The sequence below is a fragment of the Amphiura filiformis genome, chromosome 7, assembly GCF_039555335.1.
Source record: "Amphiura filiformis chromosome 7, Afil_fr2py, whole genome shotgun sequence".
NCBI classification, from domain to species: Eukaryota; Metazoa; Echinodermata; class Ophiuroidea; order Amphilepidida; family Amphiuridae; genus Amphiura; species Amphiura filiformis.
This window is the reverse complement of record NC_092634.1, coordinates 32994542-33018739: the sequence shown is the minus strand read 5'-3', so window position 1 is coordinate 33018739 and position 24198 is coordinate 32994542. Positions and strand designations below refer to the sequence as shown.

At 37.0% G+C, this 24198-nt stretch overlaps 2 protein-coding genes across 2 annotated transcripts; one reads left to right on the top strand and one right to left on the bottom strand.

The window, feature by feature from the left end:
• The first annotated feature begins 265 nt into the window (after window positions 1–265).
• On the top strand, window positions 266–8281 carry LOC140157039 (frizzled-6-like). The gene is made up of 4 exons (XM_072180103.1): window positions 266–594; window positions 1848–1935; window positions 5994–6431; window positions 7890–8281. The coding sequence occupies exons 2-4, from the start codon at window positions 1848–1850 to the stop codon at window positions 7973–7975; spliced, it is 612 nt and encodes a 203-aa protein (XP_072036204.1). The 5' UTR covers window positions 266–594; the 3' UTR covers window positions 7976–8281.
• Window positions 8282–16198: 7917 nt separating this feature from the next.
• LOC140157038 (frizzled-6-like) lies at window positions 16199–23927 on the bottom strand. The gene is made up of 3 exons (XM_072180102.1): window positions 23759–23927; window positions 18138–18575; window positions 16199–16550 (listed from the first exon to the last, which is right to left on the bottom strand). Exons 1-3 carry the CDS (start codon window positions 23844–23846, stop codon window positions 16477–16479), a joined length of 600 nt encoding a protein of 199 aa, XP_072036203.1. The 5' UTR covers window positions 23847–23927; the 3' UTR covers window positions 16199–16476.
• Window positions 23928–24198: the final 271 nt, after the last annotated feature.

Below are 24198 nucleotides of genomic sequence, written 5' to 3'. Positions count from 1 at the left end.
GTTTGCTGTTATGAAACGCCGTAAGCATTTTCTGACACACTTGTCTAATTTTACGCATAACGTCGATTTTGGCCCGATAATATGGTCCAGAACCATATTGTAATACTGAAGCATTTTTGATTTATAAATATTTTCAATTTAAGTACATTGAAATTTAAAATATTTATAAATCAAACATGCTCCTGTACCATATGGTGCACGACCATATGGCGAAGGACCATAATGGTGCAGGACCATATGATCGGGCCAAAATCGCACAAAAGCGTTCGTGCGTCACCGTGAGACCCGTTTGAACTTTAATACTCAGATTTCTAGTGAACAATTCCTTAAACCCGTTTGAAAGAAGTTGAACTTGAACTATTTTTCTCACAACAATATGCACTTCATAAGACCATAAAGACCAGCATTAAAATAACACGCCGTAGGAAATGTCACTGGTATACTTAAATGTCGGTATAGTGAGTCCGAGGGTGTAGTATACAAAATTGGTGATGCTGCTCACGAATATGTTAATGTGGATGGAAGCTGATGGATGCGGGTGATGTGCTCGGAGTCTGAGGAGTTATTCAGCAGTGGACGAAAATATCGTATGTGGTGAGTATATAATTATAGTAATCATTTGCAAATAATTATTTAACAAATCATTAGCTACACATAATAGGCTTATGTGTATTTTTACATGGTAATTAACAAGACATGCACTGGACGATGGACTATACAGACATCAAGAGAATAAGAATGAAGATTCCAGTTACTTTCACTGCTCTATATCTTAAATAAAGACTGAAATGTCATACTTAGAACCAGCAGCCAATATAGCTGCAACTTTTAAGACCTCATTTGTTGATATTGGTCAAGAAATAAAAACACGGTGATCCAAAAAAAAGCTGACTATGCAAATTAAAAGTTGTAGATATTGCTTCATTGGATTTGTACACAAACCGTTTTCGAACAAAGAGAACTAGCGCCGCGCCGTGCATCCATCGATTATAACATTAAAACAGAAAATTGGGGTTTTGACCACCGTTTCTTCAACCAATTTCAACAAATGAGGTCTTAAATCAGAGCTAAATTTTCATTATTGACTGGCGATCTTAATGTTGACATATTTGTATTTGTCTAAAATATACAGTGATGAACACAACTAGTACTTGAATCCATTTGCAGTCAGTATACTATACACCATTTACACTATGTATTGTATATGTGAAGGGCTGTGCAATAATGATCTGTCCGGGCGGAGTAAGAGGGAAGCCAATTTTAGCAGTGCAGAGCAAAGGGGAGCAAACAATTTTTGGCAAGTCTAAGGGAGGGGAGAACTTTATGGCAAGTCAAAAGGGGAGAAAGTGTTTGTTTTGGCATTATTGTGATACCTTATAAATAAAAGGCTATAAATAAAAAAGGCTTAGTGCGGAAACGTTCTAATAATGAAATATGCCAAATTTTCATTATCGGTAAGCTTGCATTATATATTAGAGGAATTCGTTAATCCAGACTTCTTTTTACATTATTTGAGGTCTGGAATTCCAGAACATTTTCTTTGAGTCGAAACCTTCTAGGAATTCCAGAAAATATTTTTTGAAATACTGTTCCTCTATGCCCTATTGTCCTCGGAATTTCGAGTTATTTTTCTCATAAAATATGGTTCCTCTATGTCATATTTCCCTAAGTTTCCTTTGAAATTCCAGACATTTTATCATTTTATATCCATTATTGTTTTATAATTTCATAAAAAGGAATTTTTTCAAGCCTCTATGTGATGGAAGGTGCATATCTTTTCTGTAGTAACCCCACATAAGCTGTCTCTGTTGATAGTGATTGAATTACATGTATATTTTGTATTTTAGATGGAGACCAGATGTAATCCAGTGGTGAACTTTGCGAGTTTGTTGTCTCCAGCAATCTTGTGTCTTGCTCTGATTTCAACGTGTGCAGGTAACCCTTTCATTTACATTGGATAGAGTACATCAATGGGTGGGAAATACATACCGGCATATAATTTTAAATGTAAATGGTTTAAGTGGCATAGGCAACGGAAGAAATATGGGGCATCCACAAGAAGCCGAAGGCGTCATCCGAGGCGCGTGCTGGAGGGGGTTGCGCGGAGCTGAAATCACAGATTGTAGAAGGAAGAATCTGTGCTAAAATACATGGATTTTACCTTGAATTATAAATTAGTACTTAAAGTGTATGTAGCTGGGATGAAAAACCATCATATGAAAAGTTTACCTTTCGCATTGAAGATATAGATTTTTTTCCCGAAAACACAAAAAAATGTAGGTCTTTTTGGAAAAAAATGTGTATCTTCAATAGGCAAAAGGTCAAAATTTTCAACTGATGGACGGCTTTTCATCCAAAGTACATATCATTTAGATTCATAAAGTTTACTTCAAGGACTGTTAAATTTCAAAAATATCAAAAATATCAAATTTTAATAATTTGCCATAAAATTTGTATTATATCGCGAATTTCAAAAAATCAAAATTAATCATTCGCAAAAGGTTATAAAAGGTTGTCAGAAAACGTTTAAATGTCGGGTTATATAAAGGGTACATTAATGGTATAAAACGTTTTCATAACATTAAATAACATTTGTTGGTAATTTACTGCACAGCAAACACAAATGTTTTACAGAAAACATTTAAGTGTCGGGTTATATAAAGAGTATAAAAACGTTTTAATAACATTCCAAAAACATTTTTGAAAACTTAGTACAAATCATTCTAAACAGAATGTTGTTATGGGGTTGACAAAATATTTTGCAAAAAATGTTTGCCCAAAATAGTTACAATAACGTTTTTAAAATGTTTTCACGACCTTTATATAACTCGACATTTAAATGTTATTAAAACGTTTTGTAAAAAACATTTTAAGAACATTTCTGTGTTTGCTGGGTGCAAATATTTTAACATAATGGTTTATAAGTGTTGACAAAATATTTGGCCAAAAATGTTTGCAAAAATAGTTTACAATGACATTTCGAAAACATTTTAAAAATATTGTTGTAGTGTGTTTTCATACAAAACGTACGATTTCATAACCTTTATATAACCCGACATTTTAATGTTATTAAAACGTTTTTACCTAAACCAAAACCCAAAATATAACTTATTTAAAACGTTTTAAAAACGTGTTTGTGTTTGCTGGGATGTTAATATCAAAAGGTCATTCCTCATATTCAAAATGCAATTCGATATGGGTCTCAGGTCCCACAAAAAATACTGTGCAAACGTTGCTCTCCGAATTTAGGGCCTAGTAAAGAAATTGTATCACGTGTGTATGACTGTCTATATGATATTTGGTTCTTGCCCTTTCTTGCCTTGTCAGCGCATATCCGAGGTCTGAGCTTGGCAGCTGTCATCTGAAGTACGATAATAATAATTGCATCTCATCAAGTTTGCGTAAAAGTTACCAACCAGCTTTCAATAATCTTGTTAATTTGGGTGTGCTGAACTCGAATCTGTTGTCTGCCAAGCAGTATTTTGAGACAGTGACTCCCCCCCCCCCAATGACCACATAGGATCGTATAGGGAGGCAAAAATTAATTTGATTCCAATAACACTTTCAAATTTGTCAAATTATGCGTCTGGCCCCACGGATCCCAGAAATGTAATGCTTGTGCGTGTCGAACCTAGAGCTAAGAAATTATGGGTACAAAATGTCTAAAAAAGTCAAAAGTTAAAGTTGCTCCAATTGTTTAGAGGTCTCAGAAAAAAGAATAGTTTGCACTATCTGCGATGTCTAGTTACACAACAAAGAGTTACAAGATATGTAGGATTCCATAGAATTCAATGGCATTTGTATTAATTTATCATCTATCTTCTGACCTTCAAAGCGCAGGTACTAAAAACTATTCTTTCCAAGACTGGTCTGGACCGAGTCTGTGTAAACCGCACGGGCTAAATATTAATTGGGGTGTGTCGGGAGATGGTGTCAAATAGTTGTTGGATAGAAAACGTGCTTTCCATAAGTTTACATTATGGTGCTTTTAATGTAGCGAATTTGCCTAATATGGCGGATTTAGGGAGGCTGAATTTGAGCTTTGTGGGGGACACAATTTCGGACTTTATGCAACATCGTGCTGCTATTATCAAATTTATAGGGGTTTGAGGTGATATTTCTTGTCAGCAATTGGCATTCATCACAGCTGAAATACGCTTGTAATGTACGAATTTTTTGAACACGGGAGGAGCTTAAAAATAGGGTTCTTAAGAGTGGTACATACTCAGAAAGTTTGAATGGGCCCCTGGGGTCAAATGTTATAAACTTGCGGTACAACAACAACTACAAGGATTCCTGGTTGTCCAATAAACTCACGCTGTTCCTTTGTGTATATTAAGTTTATAACATTTGGCCCCAGGGGCCATTCAAACTCCCTGAGTGCGAACCACTTTTAAGAGCCATATTTTTTAAAGCTCCTCCCGCTTTCAATACTGGTAGATTACAAGTGCATTTCAGTTCTGACGACCACTTATTGGTATTTATGTTCAGTAAAATCGCCTCAAACCTCAATAAATTTAATAATATCAGAATAATCTTGCTCAAATTCAGAAATTTTACCCCCACAAAAATCAAATCCAGTCTCCCTAAATCCGCCATTTTAGGCTAATTCACTACATTATGAGCGCCATAATGTAAACTAATGGAAAGCACATTAAATTTGTCAAACAATATTTTCAACCATCTCCCGACACACCCCAATTAATATTTAGCCCGTGCGGTTTATGCAGATCCCTTCCAGACCAGTCTTGGAAGTTTGCGAAAAAATATTCCATATTAAATGTCAAGTCTGTATATCCATAATCACACTCTCTGGATTCCTTATGACCGGGGAGTAATTTGGTATACTTTTTGAAAGAATGTGGATAGTTTTCAAGTTTAACTCTTGTTTGACCTTAATTGACCCCTCACCCCTACCAAAATACCTGACACTTTGAAGAGTGCAGCCCACGCCAGATTTATTCAGTACCTTTCAGGCATGCCAAAACACTTTCAAACCTTTGTTCCCAGATTTGGTCACGAAACATTAGCATTCTTCTTCTACTATATTTTCATGGAGGAAAATCTAAGCATATAATATATCTTTGTTGTAAATTATGTATCAGTATTTGATACATGTATATAATTGGTTTAGGATTTGTTGAAACTATTTTTCTTATCACATCCGTAATTCTGACTTATTGATCAAATGATTTATTTTTGTGAGTTATTTTCCTACAATACCTTGCTTTTGTTGCTTGAGACATCTGTTTGTGTGTGTGTGTAAATGTATGTATCAGTGTATTTGAGTGTAATTCTTAATTCTAGTATTATATTAATTAGCCTATAATATTTCTTTTAAGGTGGTGTAACGCTCAATTCAGGCTTTTGCCTTTTGTTACATCTCCGCCATCTTTTTTTAAATTCTATTTTGCCGTTTTGTTAAATTTGCTTGCATGTATTTTGATATGATGGAAATAAATAAAATATGTATGTATGTATGTATATCAGTGTATACTTCGGTTATATTTATAAATGCGCTTTTATAAATACGCACGTAACTCATGGGCAAATTATTACACATGGGCAGTGATGGGAGGGATTCCGAATTTGTATTATGTTATCAAAAACAACATTTTGCGACGGAAACAAATATTCAACGACGGAAACTTTTACAATAAAATAACAAAGTTGAACAAAATAGACAATTTTGCTGCACAGTAGGCCTAGTCTCTTGTTGTTCCGCCTTTGCATTCAAATGTATAGGAAGACCACCCGCTATGTAGAAGGTCACTTCGAGACTTACTGCCTACAAGCTATTATGGCAGCACGGTGGTCACGTGCGTATTTATAAAAGCGCATTTATAAATATAACCGAAGTATACTGTATATAAAGAGCCATGTGATAGGTGACTTCATTTTTGCGCACCATCATGTAGAATGTCACAGTTCTTTATTAAAGTCTGACAATCTGTTGCAAACCTAATTTGATTATTATTTATTAATTTTTGCAGGTCAAAAAGCTGTCATTTACTCGCCATCACCGTGTGACATAAAATGTGAGGAAATCACAGATCCACTGTGCCATTTCGCCACCTATACCTACACAGGCTTTCCTAACTTACTTGGCCACACCTCACAAGGCTATATCCAACAGTATGATCACTTGATCCAAGTATTAGATCATTGCTACAATCAATCCATGGAATTCCTGTGTGGAGTTCTTACTCCGCATTGTGTAGAGGATCACGGTCTGATGCTACCGGCAAGAAAGATGTGCGAGGATTTCCACAAAGGTTGTGATGAATTCTTAGAAGAAGCCGGGTCGTTTCTGATCGACTGTAAGGATCTTCCCGAAGAACCAGATGCACCAGCTGTGTGTATACATTTCCCTACTCAAGCGCCAGGTCCTATACCTGACATAGTTACGGAAGCACCTTATAAGTGCAACGGTAAGTGTCGAAATGCGGTTGACTTCTGCTTAGCGAAGAACCTACATTGCTTTTTGCGATTTTCATAGAAAAAATTCTTCCTGGCCATCAAGGTCCTATGCACCGGCTGTACACTTCCCTACTCAAGCGCTAGGTCCTATACCTGAAATAGTTACGGAAGTGCAACGGTAATTGTCGATATGCGACTGACTTTTGCTTAGTGACGAACCTACATTGCTTTATGCCATTTTCATAGAAAAAATCCTTACTGGCCATCGACAAAGAGGGCATGATAATACTGTACTGTACTGGGAGGGCGGGTTAGTGTAGTGGTCTTCTCACTCGCTTCTCACCACTGTGGCCCGGGTTCAATTCCCCGCGACGCCACATGTGAGTTTGGTTGCCGATCCATGCTCGTCCTCGCAGGTTTTTCTCCGGGTGCTCCGGTTTTCCTCCTGCATCTAAAATCGGACCTCTTCCCATATCCCTGTCCCGTCATATCCGGATGGCGTCCCTTACATTTAGTAGCCTCTGAGCACTATTGGGATTAGCCTGGCTTCGGCCGAATGTTATAAATAATAAAAAAAAATTAATAAATTAATGACATAATTACACCTGATCCTCAATCTTCACTGATGTTTTTTATTCTTCAATTCAAATTAACTAATTCCGACGAGGCAAAAAAATCATTAGTTATTGTGTATAATTATGTTATAAAGGACGATATTTTATCATTTTGGTTTTGGTTGATCATTTACGGAATGGCGTTCATAGATTTAAATGGCTAATAAAGTTCCGACACCATGTTGACAAATCAGTTTAAAGGGGAATATTGGAATGTCATCTTTCCTTGGCAAAAATCTGACAGCAGGCCAGATCATCGCAAGAGGGTAACATGAGTAGGTTTATTTCACCTTGAAGGCAAGGATTGTCTTGCAATTATGGGCTAACTTTCCCTAGGCTATCCAATATGCCATGAATTAGTAGGACTACAACAGTTTATGCTCCTATTTCCACATCTTTTGTTTTTATGTGCGCCTTTTTAAGCTTCACTCAATTATATTAAAGGTACCTTCAACCTGTTATTAGGGGTCATTAAATGTTGCTTTTTGGTTTATCTTGATGCTTTAACTCACTGGAGATTGTGATTATGTCACCCAAATTAGATGACGTCATCAGTTTTGATGATCTTGTCCATGCATCTAAATCAAGTTGTCCTAAAATATAGCCATCTTCAGATTATGCCCTGAGACATTGTTTCTGTATTATTTACCGTCACTAATATCTCAAATGAAAGAAAACATCCTTCCTATCATTATGGTCACCTTTATTTTCAAAATCGACGCTTACTTTGGCTATAAGGTCATGATTTATTTATTGCGCTGATTGTATACTCCTAATGCTATTTCTTTGCACACTCCTAATGTCATTGCTTTGCATACTCCTAATGCCTTTTCTTGTCATTTTATTTGTCAACAGGTGCCGTTTCTTCTTACTCTATGCTGCTGCTACTTTCGTCATTTATTGTCTTGACGTTTCAATATTTCCTTGGAAACAGATTATGATGAGACGAGAGAATATGTGAACATCTTATTTGAAAAGAACATCTGGACTTACTTTTATTAATAGCTACGGTATATCAAGTCTCATCCAAGACGGATAATCAGGCTGACTAATTAGGCACTGAACTATTGACCTTTGAAACGGATGTGATCAGTGCCTTAGGCCTATCAGTCAGCCTGACGTGAGACGTGACACCGTAGCTATCAAAAATGAGACCGTACATCACGAATCAGCCGTTTCGTAAGCTTTAAAATGGTATGTCATTTGACTTCAAACGATATCCAGAAGCGGGGTTATGGTTTGTTGACCTCCGGGGTTGACCTGTCATGCCTGTGCTCCTTCAACAAAATGGTATTTTTTCGGTTCTACATGTGTCTCTTTTTCCAAATTGCTGGTAATAAATATATCAAACAGTTATAATTGGCGGTCATTTCAAATCATCCCCAAGTCAACGAGGTTCAGGAATGTCTTCTCATTGTTAATTGTTGATTATACATACCTAGACAAAACAATACTTTGTAACGCATCACTTGACAACAGGATTTAGCCAAAGCAAACAAAGACAAGAACTATTTAAGGATTCTATAGAAATAGGTAGCAGCTTATTATCCTCTTCAGCAATAGGATTATTGATTGGTTTAAACGGTGTTTGACTCGCGCTATCAAGTGAGAAACCTGTCACACCAAATTGAGGTACCTATGAATACGATCTTCACGCACATTTTACACTGTAACTCAGAATACAATTTGCCGACTTTACGGCTCATTCATAGTGTACGGCCACATGAACAGATTTACAATTAATTTTATTATGTTTAGCTACCTAGATGACTTAGAACATTCGCAAATATAGCTATGAGTTTGTTAGTGACGTAGGAGCGTATTTCGCTGGGCGTTGGTTTTGCCGATACCATGTTGTTGCCCCGTTTTCATTTCCTGCCGGCCTGGTTCCGCACATCTAACGGGAATCCTGAGTTGCTATGTGATTCCAATATTGTACAATGTGACTTGTTACAATGTTGCGTATGTGTATTAAAAAGTGTTTTCTATATGCAAAAGCAAACCATTGGTTACCATTAAATGCTATTCTCCCATTTGTGTGCTACGAGTATTTTGGTATTTGGTTATAATAAAAAACACATTTCTGTAAACCTCTGCATTGACTTAACATCATGGCCTTGCAATGCTTTTTTATACATTGTATGTATACTATTTTGCAGATTCTCTGTATTTTGTCTTCTTGATTTGATTTGCATAGTCCAATAGCTTAGTGTGGTGGGTGTGTTATGCGTTTTTTTGCCGATACCTTTTGCCATGTTTAGTTTCCCACCGGCTTGATTTTCCCCACCCCTTTTGAGTTACTATGTGATTCCAATCTTGTATTAATGTTGGTGTATTATTTTATTGTTTTGTTTTGATGTTTTTGTTTTAATGGTTGCATTTCGTTTTGCTACCTCGTCTTCGTCTGACCTGTTTTCATATAATTTAACACAACATAGTACGTTTTTATTATTCTTTGATGTCTTTCAATAATTGTTTTATTGATTCGTTATTTAAGCTCACTGTTCTTGATATGGATAAGGTTAAGTGTAGCATTTAGGTTGTAATATTATGTGCACGGGTAATTTATTGTGTAATTAGTGTTATTATTATTATTATTATTATTATTATTATTATTATTATTATTATTATTATTATTATTATTATTATTATTCTTCAATATGGGTATTCAATATGGGTAAAAAAACCGCAAATTCAAAACTAGGCACCTTGCCGGTACCCTGTTCTTGCTCCGTTTTCATTTCTTGCTGGCTTGGTTTCCCCACGTCTGAGCTGCTGCGTAGTTCCTATCTTGTACAATGTGACTTGTTACAATATTGCGTATGTGTAAAAGTGTTTTGTATGTGCAAAAACAAACCTTATTGATTATCATTGAATGTTATTCGCACATCCGTGTGCTATTTTGGTATTTGCTTATGATAAAAACAATGTAAACCTCGCATACTATGGCCATGTATACTATTTTACAACTGGTCTGTGTTTTATCTACTTGATTTGATTTGCATAGTCCCTTAGCTCAGGGTGGTGGGTGTGTTCTGCGTGTTTTGTCGATACTTTTTTGCCCTGTTTTGTTTCCTATCGTTTTGATTTTCCTCCCATTCTGAGTTGCTATGTAATGTAATGTAAGTTGCTTGTAACTTTTTGCATTATTTAGTTTGGTGTAATAAGTGGTTTTTTTATTTAAAACGTTTTGATAACATTTTTAAATGTCGGTTATAAAGATCAGCAAAACATTTTTAAATGAAAAAACACTATATACTACAACATTTTAATCACGTTTTAAAAATGTTATTGTGTAAATATTTTTGCAAACATTTTTGCAAAAGCTTTCATACAGTTTTGAATTTGGAAAGTTGACTGATTCATTCTTGAAATTTTAAGATGACACTTTATTTTTATTCTTGTTCACGGCTTCAAGCAATCAGCTGTACCTAAAGTATGAAGTACTGGGTATTTGGTGGTAGGCATAAATGGTTTAATGCACATTTTCAAATTGTTGTAATTCCAGAATGGAGCGGTTAATTTTCAAAAAATAAACGTGGTAGCTAATTTATCACCCAATAAAATACACTATTTCGTTTTATTTCGTTGTGACATTAAAATACTGGAAAACATTTTTTACGGTAGTCTTTTCAGAGACACCATCAGTCAGTAATTTTCGAGAAAAATGGAGTCATTCTGTGAGAGTTATCCAAAAACTTGATCAAAATTCTTGAAAAAGGGGGCTACTGTGTTGTGTAATCTTATGTTGTAAACTTGTTTAGTAAAGCTCAGTTGTTTCCTATTAGTGCAAAGATAACGCAACATTGTGTCATGCTGGCTCATTGTTTGCAACACTGTTACAGACAAGACTGATTTCACCTATTTCGGAGCAGCATTGCAGCAAGTTCGTGATCATTAATATCCGATGCTGCACTACGATAAAAACTGATAAAATATTGTAGAAAACTAGGAAAGGTGAGAATTTCTGGTGGGTCATATTTTGACTCTGAACGTGGTGTAGCGCAATAGCAATCTGAATAATTATGAGCGGTCGACCCATGCAGTCTTTGATAACTTAGAGTTGTACTTAGTTGAACTTATGAAAAACAGATACTCGATCGGTCATTGAGTGAGATGATGACTATTTAAGGAGGGCATCTGCTCAAATTGATGCTACAATATCGCCTCTGTCAATGTTTTGTCCACTACAGGAAGGGGGAACTATACCACTTAATGTTCGTTGAATGCTGAACCCGATGATACTGAAAGCTCATAATTATTTGTTTACTCACCATAAACAAAAAACCATTACGACATACTCTCTAAATGTGACCGTACAGCACGAATGAGCCGTAAATGTCCTCAATTGTATTCTGAGTTACAGTGTAAAATGGGCATGAAGGTCGTATTCATAAGTATTTCAATTTGGTGCTACGTGTACCTCATTTAATGAGATACACGTAGCACCAAATTGAAATACCTATGAATATGACCTTCATGCCCATTTTACACTGTAACTCAGAATACAGTTGAGGACATTTACGGCTCGTTCGTGCTGTACGGTCACAAATGTACACCGAGTGGAAAGAGTGAAAAGAAAAGAGTAAGAGAGTGTAATGGAGGACATCCCATTTTTTCTAAAAGGATTGAGAAAAGTGGTCTGTATAATCAGAAGAGTGAATATGCAATTTCTTTCATTTTAGAGTGTTTTTCACAAAACGGGTTGTCCTTCGCTCAACTCCTTGAAAGAGTAGAAATTCACTCTTTTACATTTAAAAAGTAATAATGTGGATTTTGTTCATTTTGAACAATTCCAAAGACAAAAAATGAAGATTTTTAACTCACATTTCAGTGACGTTTCACTAATACACATGGTTTCATCAGACTGGCAATCCATCACATCTGCCTGTTTCCCTTTATAGGTAATAGGAAACGTGGTAGATATGGTAGAGGGCGAGATGAGTTGGCATGGTTGTTGAGTGCTTAGGCCCCCTTGTCCTTGTTTCGAGTGTCAAGTCCTTTTCTGCGGATCCAAATGGCTTCTTTGAGCCACCTAATAGTCTTGTCAGCTTCACGATCAATGACTTTAGAGTCCTCCAAATCAATAGAGTGATTAGTAGAGGCCACATGATCAGTGATGGCAGATTTTTAAATGTCTTTGACAGACGATTTGCGATATGCACGCATAAATGGTCTAGATTCAAATTTATCCGCCTCTTTTGGTGCTCTTTAAGCTGAATGCCAAAGGAGATCTCATAAATCGCCTCCGCTCTTTGTTAAGGGAGAAGTTTTATTTTTTTGATTGACCAATCAGGGTATCCGCAACAGGTCAACGCTTCGGGGATATTATTCTCTTGTTTTTTGTGTCCGCTATGTCGGTTACCTACGCGTTACTTCTGTCTGTTTCGTCCTGTTGCAATCAGGTAGCTCGGTTCAGCCTGTTCGATTTTTAAGGGCAAAAATAAAGGTTGCGCTGTTCACTCAGGATAGAAACTGGCGAGTACAAAATGTGATTAATTTTCTTTTAACAAATCAATAAACCAAGAATATAATAAAGTATATAAAACAAAAACACACTGCCTTTATTCGAGGTTCTGGTTAAAATTCATGGTCTCTCGGTGAGATCAATAGTACTAATTTCATTCGGGCTGCGCCAATCAGGAAAATAGTAACATAGATCTCAGCTCGGGCCTATAGTTTGTATCATATGGGATTTGGTATTTGGTAGCGTGGAATCTTCACTCAGACCCCTACACATTATTCATATACCGTAAAAACTCACCATAATTATGTGCTTACTATCGAGCGCTTTTAAAACATGCAAACATGAAGAGCCCCATCCACAAAAGTGTAAAGGGTTTTGAGCAAATTATCGATACACATAGTTATATACGAAGAAGTAAACCTGCGAATGTCATGTGTCTCAACACCATTAGCTCAGTTGGTAAAGCGCCAGTACAATTTCATGTTTTCAAAAGCGATCGATAGTAAGCACATATGCCAACTATCGAGTTTTTATGGTAATGGCTTTATTATTGTTTATTTACTCGATAAACCCGCCAGTTACACTTGAGTGAGAGGAGTGTTGAGATATCAACACAAACCATGTTTATATGATGAAAACTAACATTCCTCTTACTCAAGGCAAGAGCAACTGGTGGATGTATGATCGAGGACAGCGCAGTCACCACAATATAAGGGCCTATTTTTGCATTTTTCTCAAAAATTATAGCGCATTGGTGACAAGTAAGATATGTATATTATAGGGGCATGGACTACAACTACTGCACTGGACATTTTATTTCAACACAGACAACAGTTGTGGACTTACAGGCAAAAATGAGGGAAAACCAATATTTGATCAATAAATCAACAACTACTTGCCTACAGTTGCTGAATTTTTAGTGCAGAAGTTGTAGTCCTTGCCCCTATAATATGCATATCTTACTTGTCACGAATGCGCTAGCAATTTTGAGAAAAATGCACAAATGGGCACAAAATTGGCAAGGGGTGTAGTACCCCCTTAAGATGTCAATGACGGTAATTAATGTAGAAATAACCAAGTTATGAAACTAAAACCGGTAGAAGCTACAGATTCCAAAGTTGCATTCCTATTGATTTGCGCACACGACAATAACCTTATTCAATATGTTCAATCATGGTGAGTGCCGCAGACAATGAGGTTCGCTACGATAAACGTTGACCATGTTGACCTAAAGCGACAGCTCATTCCATACATAATGTGTACAAACCAACTAGGTTGCAACTTTAGAATTTGTACCTTCCATCGGTTTTAGTTTCATAACGTAGTTATTTCTGCATTAGTGCATCAGTCGCTGATATCTCAAATTAAAGGAAAACATCTATGTGGTTATTACGAATTTTCGAAATCCCGACCTTCATGTTGGTCATGTTTCATGAACATACACTGCTCTCGCATTCATTGTGGTGACTGTAGATGATATCTTTTTTATGGTTTTTTGAGCTTATTTACCAGCACATGGATCTTCATAAGAGGCGCTGAACTATGGGTGGCGGATTCCTATGAATGGCCAAGTGGACCAAAAAAAAAAGATTATACGTGTAACCTTACACGTGTAAGATGGCATTTTACCCGTGTAAGATGGCATCTTAGCGTGTAAGATCGCATCTTAGCGTGTAAAATAGCAGTCAAGTTAGCTCAATTGTTAAGGCGTTCGACTATGGTGCGAGAGGTTGCGGGTTCGAACCCTGGCGGTGCCTAGTACGCTCTCGTGAAAAATTGAGTTAGCTTGAAATTCCCCTGGACAAGGAACTCACTGCTAATTTGTCTCGTTGTAACCCGTACAAAACTCGGGGAGCTGATCCTGGTTGCGATGGTTACTTGTGGAATGTCTAGGGTGTGCGCTCTTGAAGCAGCAAAGTCCCTGAATGGTTGTTTAATGGTTTATGGAATGATGTGGGGCCATAGTGGTCAGCGACAAAGTGTAAAGTGTGCCGAGGCTTGTGGATCAACGTCTAGGCGTTGTGCCTGTGCGTAGCACACTATAAATCACTGCGCTTTTTTTTTAAATCTTATACTTCTGAGAATCTAGCGGGATGCTTAAATTGACGAATCATCATAAATAACCCATATTTAAAACCCCAAACAACCTATCATCTTACGCTTATTCATCTTGACCAATGAAATTTCGCCATAGCCTTTCTTATACGCGTAAGAATTGCCTATTAGGGATGGACGGTATTCCGATTTGACTGGTTCGACGAGTGTCGAATAATCTTAGCCTCAATATCGATCTGCACCGCGATAGTTTTCGCAAACGTTGATTATTTTACCATCACCTCTTGAAATTTAATTGATAATGAGTATAAATTGACTCCAGATAACTGAAAAATGTAGCAAAAAAGTGATATAAATCGGGATGTGACCCCGGGGATGTGACCATGATTTTGGTGACGAGCTGTTCTTATCCTCGATACGCCGCCAATAATATCACGTATCGTCCATCACTAAAATCCAAAACTTACACGTATAAGAAGTTGTGGTTGTTACAAATCACAAAACGTCTTTAGATATTGTTTGTTGAAGTTTGTTACCGGTTAGATGATTGGTTGTTTGTGCTTTCTTACAATGTGATTCGTGAATCTAACATCCCGTGTCATTCTTACACGTATAAGATGCAATCTTACGCGTATAACATGCAACCTTGCACGTGTAAGATGCAATCTTACACGTGTAACCTTACACGTTTATCTTACGCGTGTTTTTTTGACCACTTGGCCATTCATTCTACGCCTAAGATAACTATAATCTGCGATTCCGTGAAAGCATGAAAGGAAATAAATTTGCACGGCAAATCATTACGCGATGTGTTAGCTCTGTAGTTCTTGCTCACAAGAAATCTCACAATATTGAGTTACACTACGCAGTTTGTAATAATTTTTCGCAAATACTTGTTTGCCTTGCTTTTAGGGCGCCAATTTGTTTTCCGACATAATGAAGGATGCTGCCACTACCAATATGATAGTATCTGATAGAATATTTTATTCAAAAGCATATCATCATAATTCTAACTTCAAGAGCAAGTTTGGTAGCGACATCGATGCTTTTACGCGGTTAGTGGTTCGAAAACTCGGCTCTGGTATGACATGTGTGGCCTATACATTGTTCTAAGCTTCGCGATTACGTTGGGGCGGCTTTAAATCTCGACCGGCGCGGCGGTTAACGGCAGTTGAATCGCGTTCGCATTGTTTAGAAGAATAGAAACCGTCTCCAGCCGGACAGAAGCGAGTGGAACAGGTGGACAACCGGCGGTGGAGTTTCGAAGCGGTCCCTTACTCGCTCAATTCGCTACTACTGCATCCAGTGAAGTACATACTTACGGCACTACAAAACCCGAGATGAAGCAAATAAACAAAGTATAGATAATGTTCTTTTCTATGTCTTCAAAATATATAGATGTTTACGCCGATTACTTGGAACACAAACACAAGTCAGTCATTTGTTCACTCGGCTACGAGTCCATGTAGGCCTGTGAGCATTGTAAAGCGAATGGCGTCAAGCATTTCTGAACATGCTGAACAGGTCAAGAAGAGCAACGGACCAATGTGTATCATGAAAACATGGGTCTCCTTTCGTTATGACAGAATTTGTGAAACGGTTACCCCAATTTGTTTTCGCCCACGTTAAAAACATAACACCTACTATTTGTTCAACATATTTTTGCTAGTGCAACAGCAATCAAAGATATCTGCATTTCTCTTTGTTTTTTCAAGGTCCCCTTTTCTTTTCATTTCGAGCCCCCCTACGACCCATGTTGACAAGCATGGGGCCTGAAATTTAGTTCTAATATTAATAATATATGATCGGAAATGTTTGATGACCTTGGCTTTACATTACAACACCTATATATTGACTGTACAAATGGCTGATTTAGAAACTGCTTCTTATCTCTATTCTCTTGTCTCGGTGTCTTTTCCTTCAAAGGAAATGTTGAAACGTAAAGAAAATAAACGACGAAACTAGCAGCAGCAGAGAGTAGGAAGAAACGGCACCTGTTGACAAACAAAATGACAAAGAGTTGACATTAGGAGTAGGGCATACGTTATTAGGTGTTGCATTAGCTCTTTGTACGTTGCCCACTTGTATGATCATAATCACCGGATAACACGTCAGCAAGAGAAATAGTGCAGGCCTACCAATTACATCGAACAAAATTAAACTGAATCTCGGGAGGGCGAGTTAGCGCAGTGGTAATTCCCTCGCTTTGCACCACTGAGGTCCCGGGTTCAAGCCCCGGCGCGGCCCAAGGACTCATGTGCACTTGGTTTATCCCGATCCATGCTCGCTCTCGCAGGTTTTCTCCGGGATCTCCGGTTTCCTCCTGCTTTCAAAATCGGTGATTAGTTGTTTCGTTATCAAAACTTCCTTCACCCAATGGAATTTGGGGAGCTGCAGAAAATGGGTGGATGTTACAATCTAAGTGCGGATAGGTTTGCGCCGGGTTCGGCTGCAACTAGCCTAGTTGATGCGATCTGATTGTGATGATTCACCACGCAGCGAAATTACAGCGCTTTGAATCCTGTGGAAAAAGCGCTATATAAATTCCGAAATTTATTTATTTATTTATTTATTTATTTTTACCTACTGTTACCTTTCCAAGAAAACGTACAACGTATGACATAATGATCACACAACACTTTAAAATTAAAAGATAACATTTCGAGATCCCGTTCCGTTACACAAGTAGACGGCATCATTTTGAATAGTTTTTACCTCGCACAACTAGATGACATTGTCATTTGGAATGGGTTTTTTTTTGCGTTGCGTCACACAAACTAGATGACATTGAGATTTGGAATGTGTTTTTTTGCGTCACACAACTAGATGACATCATTTGGAATATGTTTTGTTTTGCGTCACACAACTAGATGTCATCATTTGGAATATGTTTTGTTTTGCGTCACACAACTAGATGACATCATTTGGAATATGTTTTGTTTTGCGTCACACAACTAGATGTCATCATTTGGAATATGTTTTGTTTTGCGTCACACAACTAGATGACATCATTTGGAATATTTTTTTGCGTCACACAACTAGATGACATCATTTGGAATATGTTTTTTTGCGTCACACAACTAGATGACATCATTTGGAATACTTTTTTTTCGTCACTCAACTAGATGGCATCATTTGGAATATGTTTTGTTTTGCGTCACACAACTAGATGACATCATTTGGAATATATTTTGTTTTGCGTCACACAACTAGATGGCATCATTTGGAATATGTTTTTTTTTGCGTCACTCAACTTGATGACATCATTTGGAATACTTTTTTTGCGTCACACAACTCAACTGAAATACTGACTAAACGGGTACACGTGTCAAATCAATAACCATGACAACTGATATAAATTTATTATGTGTTTTTCTTTCTCAAGTTAGCTTTCAATTGAGGAATTAATAACATGGCGATCTAGGAATCAAGTGAATTACCGTATGCCATTAATGTATCTACGGTATTGTTAGGCCAACTTAACCGTTGATGGCAGAAGGAATTAATCTTTTTTTCTGTGTAAATTGTAAAAAGCAGTATGTTCGTCACTACGAACTTATTTATCGCATGTAATCACTTACCTTTGCACTTATCAGGCTCTTCCGTAAACAATACAGGCATAGGTCCTGGTGCCTGAGTAGGGAAATGTATACACACAGCCGGTGCATCTGGTTCTTCAGGAAGATCCTTACAGTCGATTAGAAACGTCACAGCTTCTTCTAAGAATTCATCGCAACCTTTGTGGAAATCCTCGCACATTTGTCTCGTTGGTAGCATCAGACCGTGATCCTCTACACAATGCGGAGTAAGAATTCCACACAGGAATTCCAAGGCATTATCGTAGCAATGAGTTAATACTTCGATCAAGTGATCATACTGTTGGATATAGCCTTGTGAGGTGTGGCCAAGTAAGTTAGGAAAGCCTGTGTAGGTATAGGTGGCGAAATGGCAGAGTGGATCTGTGATTTCCTCACATTTTATGTCACACGGAGATGGCGAGTAAATTACAGGTTTTTGACCTGGAGAAATAAATCAGTAAAATAATAATAATAATAGTAAATCTATGCATCTACATAGCGCATTCAGAACTTTTATCAAATCGTTTTTACTTTATATTCCGCTGCCTCCAGGATATCACACGATTTCATATGACATGTACGGCATACAGTATGGCTAGCCCTAAGAGCTCCCCATTTTACACCTGGGTTGAGTAGGACAAGCGAGATAAAGTGCATAAACTAGTGATATAACCCATTGGCCATGCTGGGGTTAGAACGTCCCAAGTAAAATTAATGAAAACATCCCTGACATATAAAAGTCCTCAAAGTAAACTTTATAAATGTATGTAACGCTACGTACTTAAAGTTTATGTAGCTGGGAGGAAAAGCCGACCATCATATGAAAATTGTGATCAGACCTTTCGTATTCAAGATATACATGTACATGAAGTTTCCCAAAAGACCTCATATTTTTTTTTCATATTTTACATGTATTCAATACAAAAGGTCAAAACGTTATGCAACATTCTTCTGTTACGAGTATCATCAAATATATTAGGGTTTGAGGTGGTATTTCCTAAATTTCGTCAGCATTGACATTCGTCAGAGTGAAATGCACTTGCATTTTTCAAAAGCTCCTCCCATTTTCAAAAAATTGGTAATGTACCATTTTTTTGGAAAATGAGAGGAGCTTTTGAAAATATGGCTCTTAAAACTCAGAAAGTTTGAATATCCCGTACTGGGAGTCAAATGTTATAAAACTACGATACAAACATAATTGCGCGGATTCCAAGTTGTTTAATGAACTCACGCTGTTTATTTGTATACAGTTTAAACCACCTGGCCCCAGGGGCCATAGGCGTAGATCCTGGGGGGATGGGGATTTATCCCCCAATATTTTGCCAGGGGGGATGCTCCATACAATCATCCCCCCAATGTTGACGCCTGATAATATAAGTTTCTGACCAAATTAACCTCATATTTGCCCATTTTAGCCCCAAAAGTACAAATTTTCCCGCGCTTCGCGCACATTTATTCCACTTTTGCACCATATTTCATCAGTTTAGCTTAAAAATAGCAAAATTTTTGGCGCGCTTCGCGCGCATTTGTACCATTACCTTATTCTGTCGCCAAAAGGTGCTGCTTTCACTATACTTCAAGAATTTTTTTTCCAACCCCATCCCCCCCAATGTCAAAAAGAAATCTACGCCACTGCCAGGGGCCATTCAAACTTTCTGAGTACGTACCACTTTAAAGAGCCATATTTTCAAAAGCTCCTCCCACATTTAAAACTAGTACATTACAAGCGCATTTTGGTTCTGATCAACACTTATTGGTATTTAGGTTCAGCACATATCGCCTCAAACTTTAATCAATTTGATAATATCAGAACAAGGTTTAGAAATTCAGAAATTTTACCCCAACAAAACTCAAATTCAGTCTCCTTAAACCCATCATTTCCGGCTAATTCACTACATTATAATGTAAACTCGTGGAAAGCACATTTTCTATCAATAATTATTTAACAACATCTCCCACCCCATGCTCCCGACACACCCCAATAAATATTTAACCCGTGCGGTTTATGCAGACCCCTTTCAGATAAATCGTGGCACTTCGTCGCGTGATTTTCATACAACAAACATTGCATGTCGGGATTTTGAAAAGGTTTATTATATAGTAGAATTGCATGATGGGAGCGATCTCCAGAGTAGACGGCCCATAGATTTAATTTATGCGATTATGGAATAGATAGTTATGTGATGCGAGTATCATCGCACTCGTATTTCAGATGACATGGGGAGCTGATGTCATGGTAGCTCAGACCTCAGATGCATGGGTTGTGGCAAGAATTAAACTTAATGTAGATGGTCAGTCATATTTCTTTACCGTGTTTAACTCTCTTCACGCGGGAGTCGACAGTCGACAAGTTTCAAAAAATTCAAAAAAATTCAAAAATTTCAGTAATGTAAATTTTCATGACCATATTTGGAATCAGCATGAAAAATGCATTAAAATGAATACAAACAAGCCTAGTATTGGTTCAGTAGTTCTTAAGATATCTCTTGATATTTTGAGAAAATATTTCAAAACTTGAACTTTTTCCGTTGAAGCGCATGGCTAGCACGCAGAGCATTAATGGGCAATGTGAACACGGAGCATAAATACTACTTTAACAAAACAAAGTGAAGTAGGACTAAGTTAAAAAAAAATATGTATCTACCAAAAAACGTTTCGAAACGTAAAGAGGGCCAAAGTTTAAAGCGGCTTTCCTGTGTGGCTTTACACCGTTTTTAAAACTTGATCCCATTTACATTGACACCTAAAATATATTTTGCTATATCGTATCATGCACGTATCTTCCAAAGTTTACACGGTCAGGTTTTATTTGTGGCCGCACACCACGAATAAGCCGTTAAGTCGGCAAATTGTATTCTGAGTTACAGTGTTGTGCATGAAAGTCGTATTCATAGGTACCTCAATTTGGTGCGACATGTATCACATTTTGATAGCTTCAGTCAAACACCTTTTAAAACGATCAATAATCCTATTGCTGAAGAGGATAATAAGCTTCTATGTATATATGTCTATAGAATTCTTAAACAGCTCTAGTCTTTGTTTGCTTTGGCTAAATCTTGTTCAAGTGGTGGGTTACAAAGCATTGTATTTTGTCTAGGTATGTATAACGTGATAAATCACAAGTGTCACTATTCTGAAAATCGGATGAAAAAACATGATAGTCTTCGCGGTCCAGTAATTCGAAATTTCAATGGTCACCAATATATTTTTTTTTGTTTACCTGCTTGTTTGTTTGTCTTTCAGGATAATATTACTTTGAAAAATTGAGTGAGTTGCTTCGTAAGGTAGGTAGAGCCATTTGAATAGAGGTACACAAAGTATAGGGAAATTTATTACTATTGCATGTTGTGCTACCATAAATAACAGCATGTTTCTAAATATTTATAATTGTGCGTGTTTTTATAATGTGCAAACTGTGTAAATATGTCAGTCTCCCAAAATGCATAAACTGTTCAATACACACTAAAAGCATCAGATTGATATAATAAAGGGCCTTTGACGATGTTAAATTAATCATTCCGTTTATGTGTTACGATTTTCTTAAACGGGACCGAGTTTTAAAAATGATAAAAAGTCACACAGGAAAGATGTGTGAACTTTGGCCTTTTTTACGTTTTGAAATGTTTTTGGTAGGTATTGATGCTTTATTAGAAACAAGAAATTACCTCTTCGACACACATTAAATACACACATTAAATACAAAAATGTTAGTTATAAGAATGTCTTCGGCAATAACAACATTATGCCTTTTATGTTAGAAAACTAATCATCAAGCACGGATTAAGTGGTTTTATTTTAAACAAACTCATATTGACCATAAAAACGAATTTAAACTGCCGTCTCTCAACACACGATATTCAAAATTTCCGGGCTCCGAAATTGTCTTTAGTACAATGACGTCCCAGTAAATGAATTTTCTGTTATGAGCCAGGAACCCTATTTGCATAACATTGGTGAATGTTACGTAAGAGTTAGGCGGGTTATACGAAGGTAGGCGCTAGGGCGTTGGCCAGTCATTGACTGTTTTCCTAGAGACCAGTGCACATCACGGATAGATTTAATTTTTTGTTAAAAATTGTTAAAAGGTGGGTTTCAGCCCAAATTTAGCTTTGTTGGAAGTCAATTGCAGATTCGGATTATTCTGGCTAGAAAGAAAAAAGCAACAGCAGGACTACGTAGCCATAATAAGTAAGTTGTGTTCGAGTTGTCGTGATTGGCGGTGATCTATTATAGTAAGTATGATATAGGCCTTGCCTGTCTAGTTGTGATACTAATCATGCTAATCGTGTCGTGTCGTGTCGGGTAGTATCGTGTTGGTGTGTTCAAAAGGTGTAGGTTACTTAACTTACTTAACACAAATTTTTCACGATAGGTTCTTGCACTGTCCATTGTCTCCTCGAAGAACGGTGTTCCCCTATTCTTAATATTTTTTATGTTCCTTTTAGTTAAAAGGGAGGGGCAAATACGGGGAGGGCGGTATAGAAAATATTTTATTTACGTTTGAGGGTACCGAATTAGTAAATAAATACATTGAAGGCTGACAACAATTGAGCACAAATAACCATTACGTCATTGCACGAGACAATTTCGGCGCGGGAATTTTAAATATCGCGTGTTGAGAGCCGGTTGTTTATATTCGTTTTTATGGTAAATATGAGGGTTTAAAAAAAAATAAAACCATGTGATTCGTGCTTTATAATTATATTTTCGTCATCGTGTCGTAATTACCAGATTATGACACGATTATGATACATGAATGATGAGAGCGTCCACACGGTCACCATCTCGTCATCGTGTCGTAATAAATTCACGCTACGGTAATTACGAAGCCCATTGAGTAAACATAAATACAACGACAAAATGCGTACACACGGGTAATTTTCATCATTAATTACGACACGATCATGCTAGAAACCGGTCCAATGATGGAAATTTTCATCATTCGCGAATGATGACAGGATTGTAGTATGCCGACGACATTGAGTGGACACACGGTACTAATATTATAATACGATTATGACACGATCGTAATCGACGGGAAAAAACACACTCGTGTGGACCGGGCTCAAGACTGTATTTCTTGTAATTGGTGATATCACTTTTGATCATGTTGATGATGCCATTTTAATCAGTTACAAATATTGTCAAATTACTCAGGTTTATTAATATGATTGTGATTATAGCGAACTACAGGTATTCAAGTCATGGTGTAAACATAGATTAGATACAAATCTTTGAAAAAACGTCAACGTGTTTATATACTTTCGGGCAGATCTACGTCATTTTGAATTAGAGATCTGTCGGGGAAAATGAAATTGACATTGCTTGCATTTTCATAAAAAGACAGTGTAAACATTTTGTATTGCTTCACAGGTAAATACAAATATGAAAACTTTGTTTTGCTCATATAAAAAGAAAAAAATGTGAAATAATGATTTAACTTATTGTAAATTAAGTAACTAATGGCTGTCGTGATCGAAAAAACAAGAACTATCCGTTATCTACATATATTTATATCTTTTTTTTTCATAAACTTTGGAAAATTTCACCGAGTTATTTAATAACGGCAAGTTCAGACGTTGCTCAATAGTGTTATGTGTATATAATAAGGCAAGGCGTGTTACCTGTACACGTTGAGATCAGAGCGAGACACAAGACTGCTAAACAAAACAAGCGCGCAAAGTTCACCACTGGTTTAGGTCGGGACTCCATCTTGAATACAAACACACATGTAATTCAATCCCTAGCGTCTGAATACGGCTTATGGTTATATTGTTGTACTTTTACAATATAGTGTACTGAAAAGTAAACAAAAGGAGGAATGGAAAAGTTTTTAATTTCGGATTTAAAGTTGTGACGTAATTATAATGGATGTGGTAAGAAATTAAAATGCTTTTAAGCATTAAAATGCATGAGACTTTTATGAGAGAAATGTGAAGGAAAACGAAACAGAAAGGGACAAAAGATAGAGGGAGGAAGATGAGGCCCGGGCCTACTTATAAAAAGACAGAGAGTGACGGAGCGAGAGCGAGATGGAGACTGGGGGTTCTGAAAAAGAGAATTA

Coding starts and splice junctions, on each gene's coding strand:
- LOC140157039 (XM_072180103.1), top strand. CDS start 1,848: ATGGAGACCAGATGTAATCCAGTGGTGAACTTTGCGAGTTTGTTGTCT. Junction 1,936..5,993: donor TCTGATTTCAACGTGTGCAG/GTAACCCTTTCA, acceptor TAATTTTTGCAG/GTCAAAAAGCTGTCATTTAC. Junction 6,432..7,889: donor AGCACCTTATAAGTGCAACG/GTAAGTGTCGAA, acceptor ATTTGTCAACAG/GTGCCGTTTCTTCTTACTCT.
- LOC140157038 (XM_072180102.1), bottom strand. CDS start 23,846: ATGGAGTCCCGACCTAAACCAGTGGTGAACTTTGCGCGCTTGTTTTGT. Junction 18,576..23,758: donor TCTGATCTCAACGTGTACAG/GTAACACGCCTT, acceptor TTATTTCTCCAG/GTCAAAAACCTGTAATTTAC. Junction 16,551..18,137: donor AGAGCCTGATAAGTGCAAAG/GTAAGTGATTAC, acceptor GTTTGTCAACAG/GTGCCGTTTCTTCCTACTCT.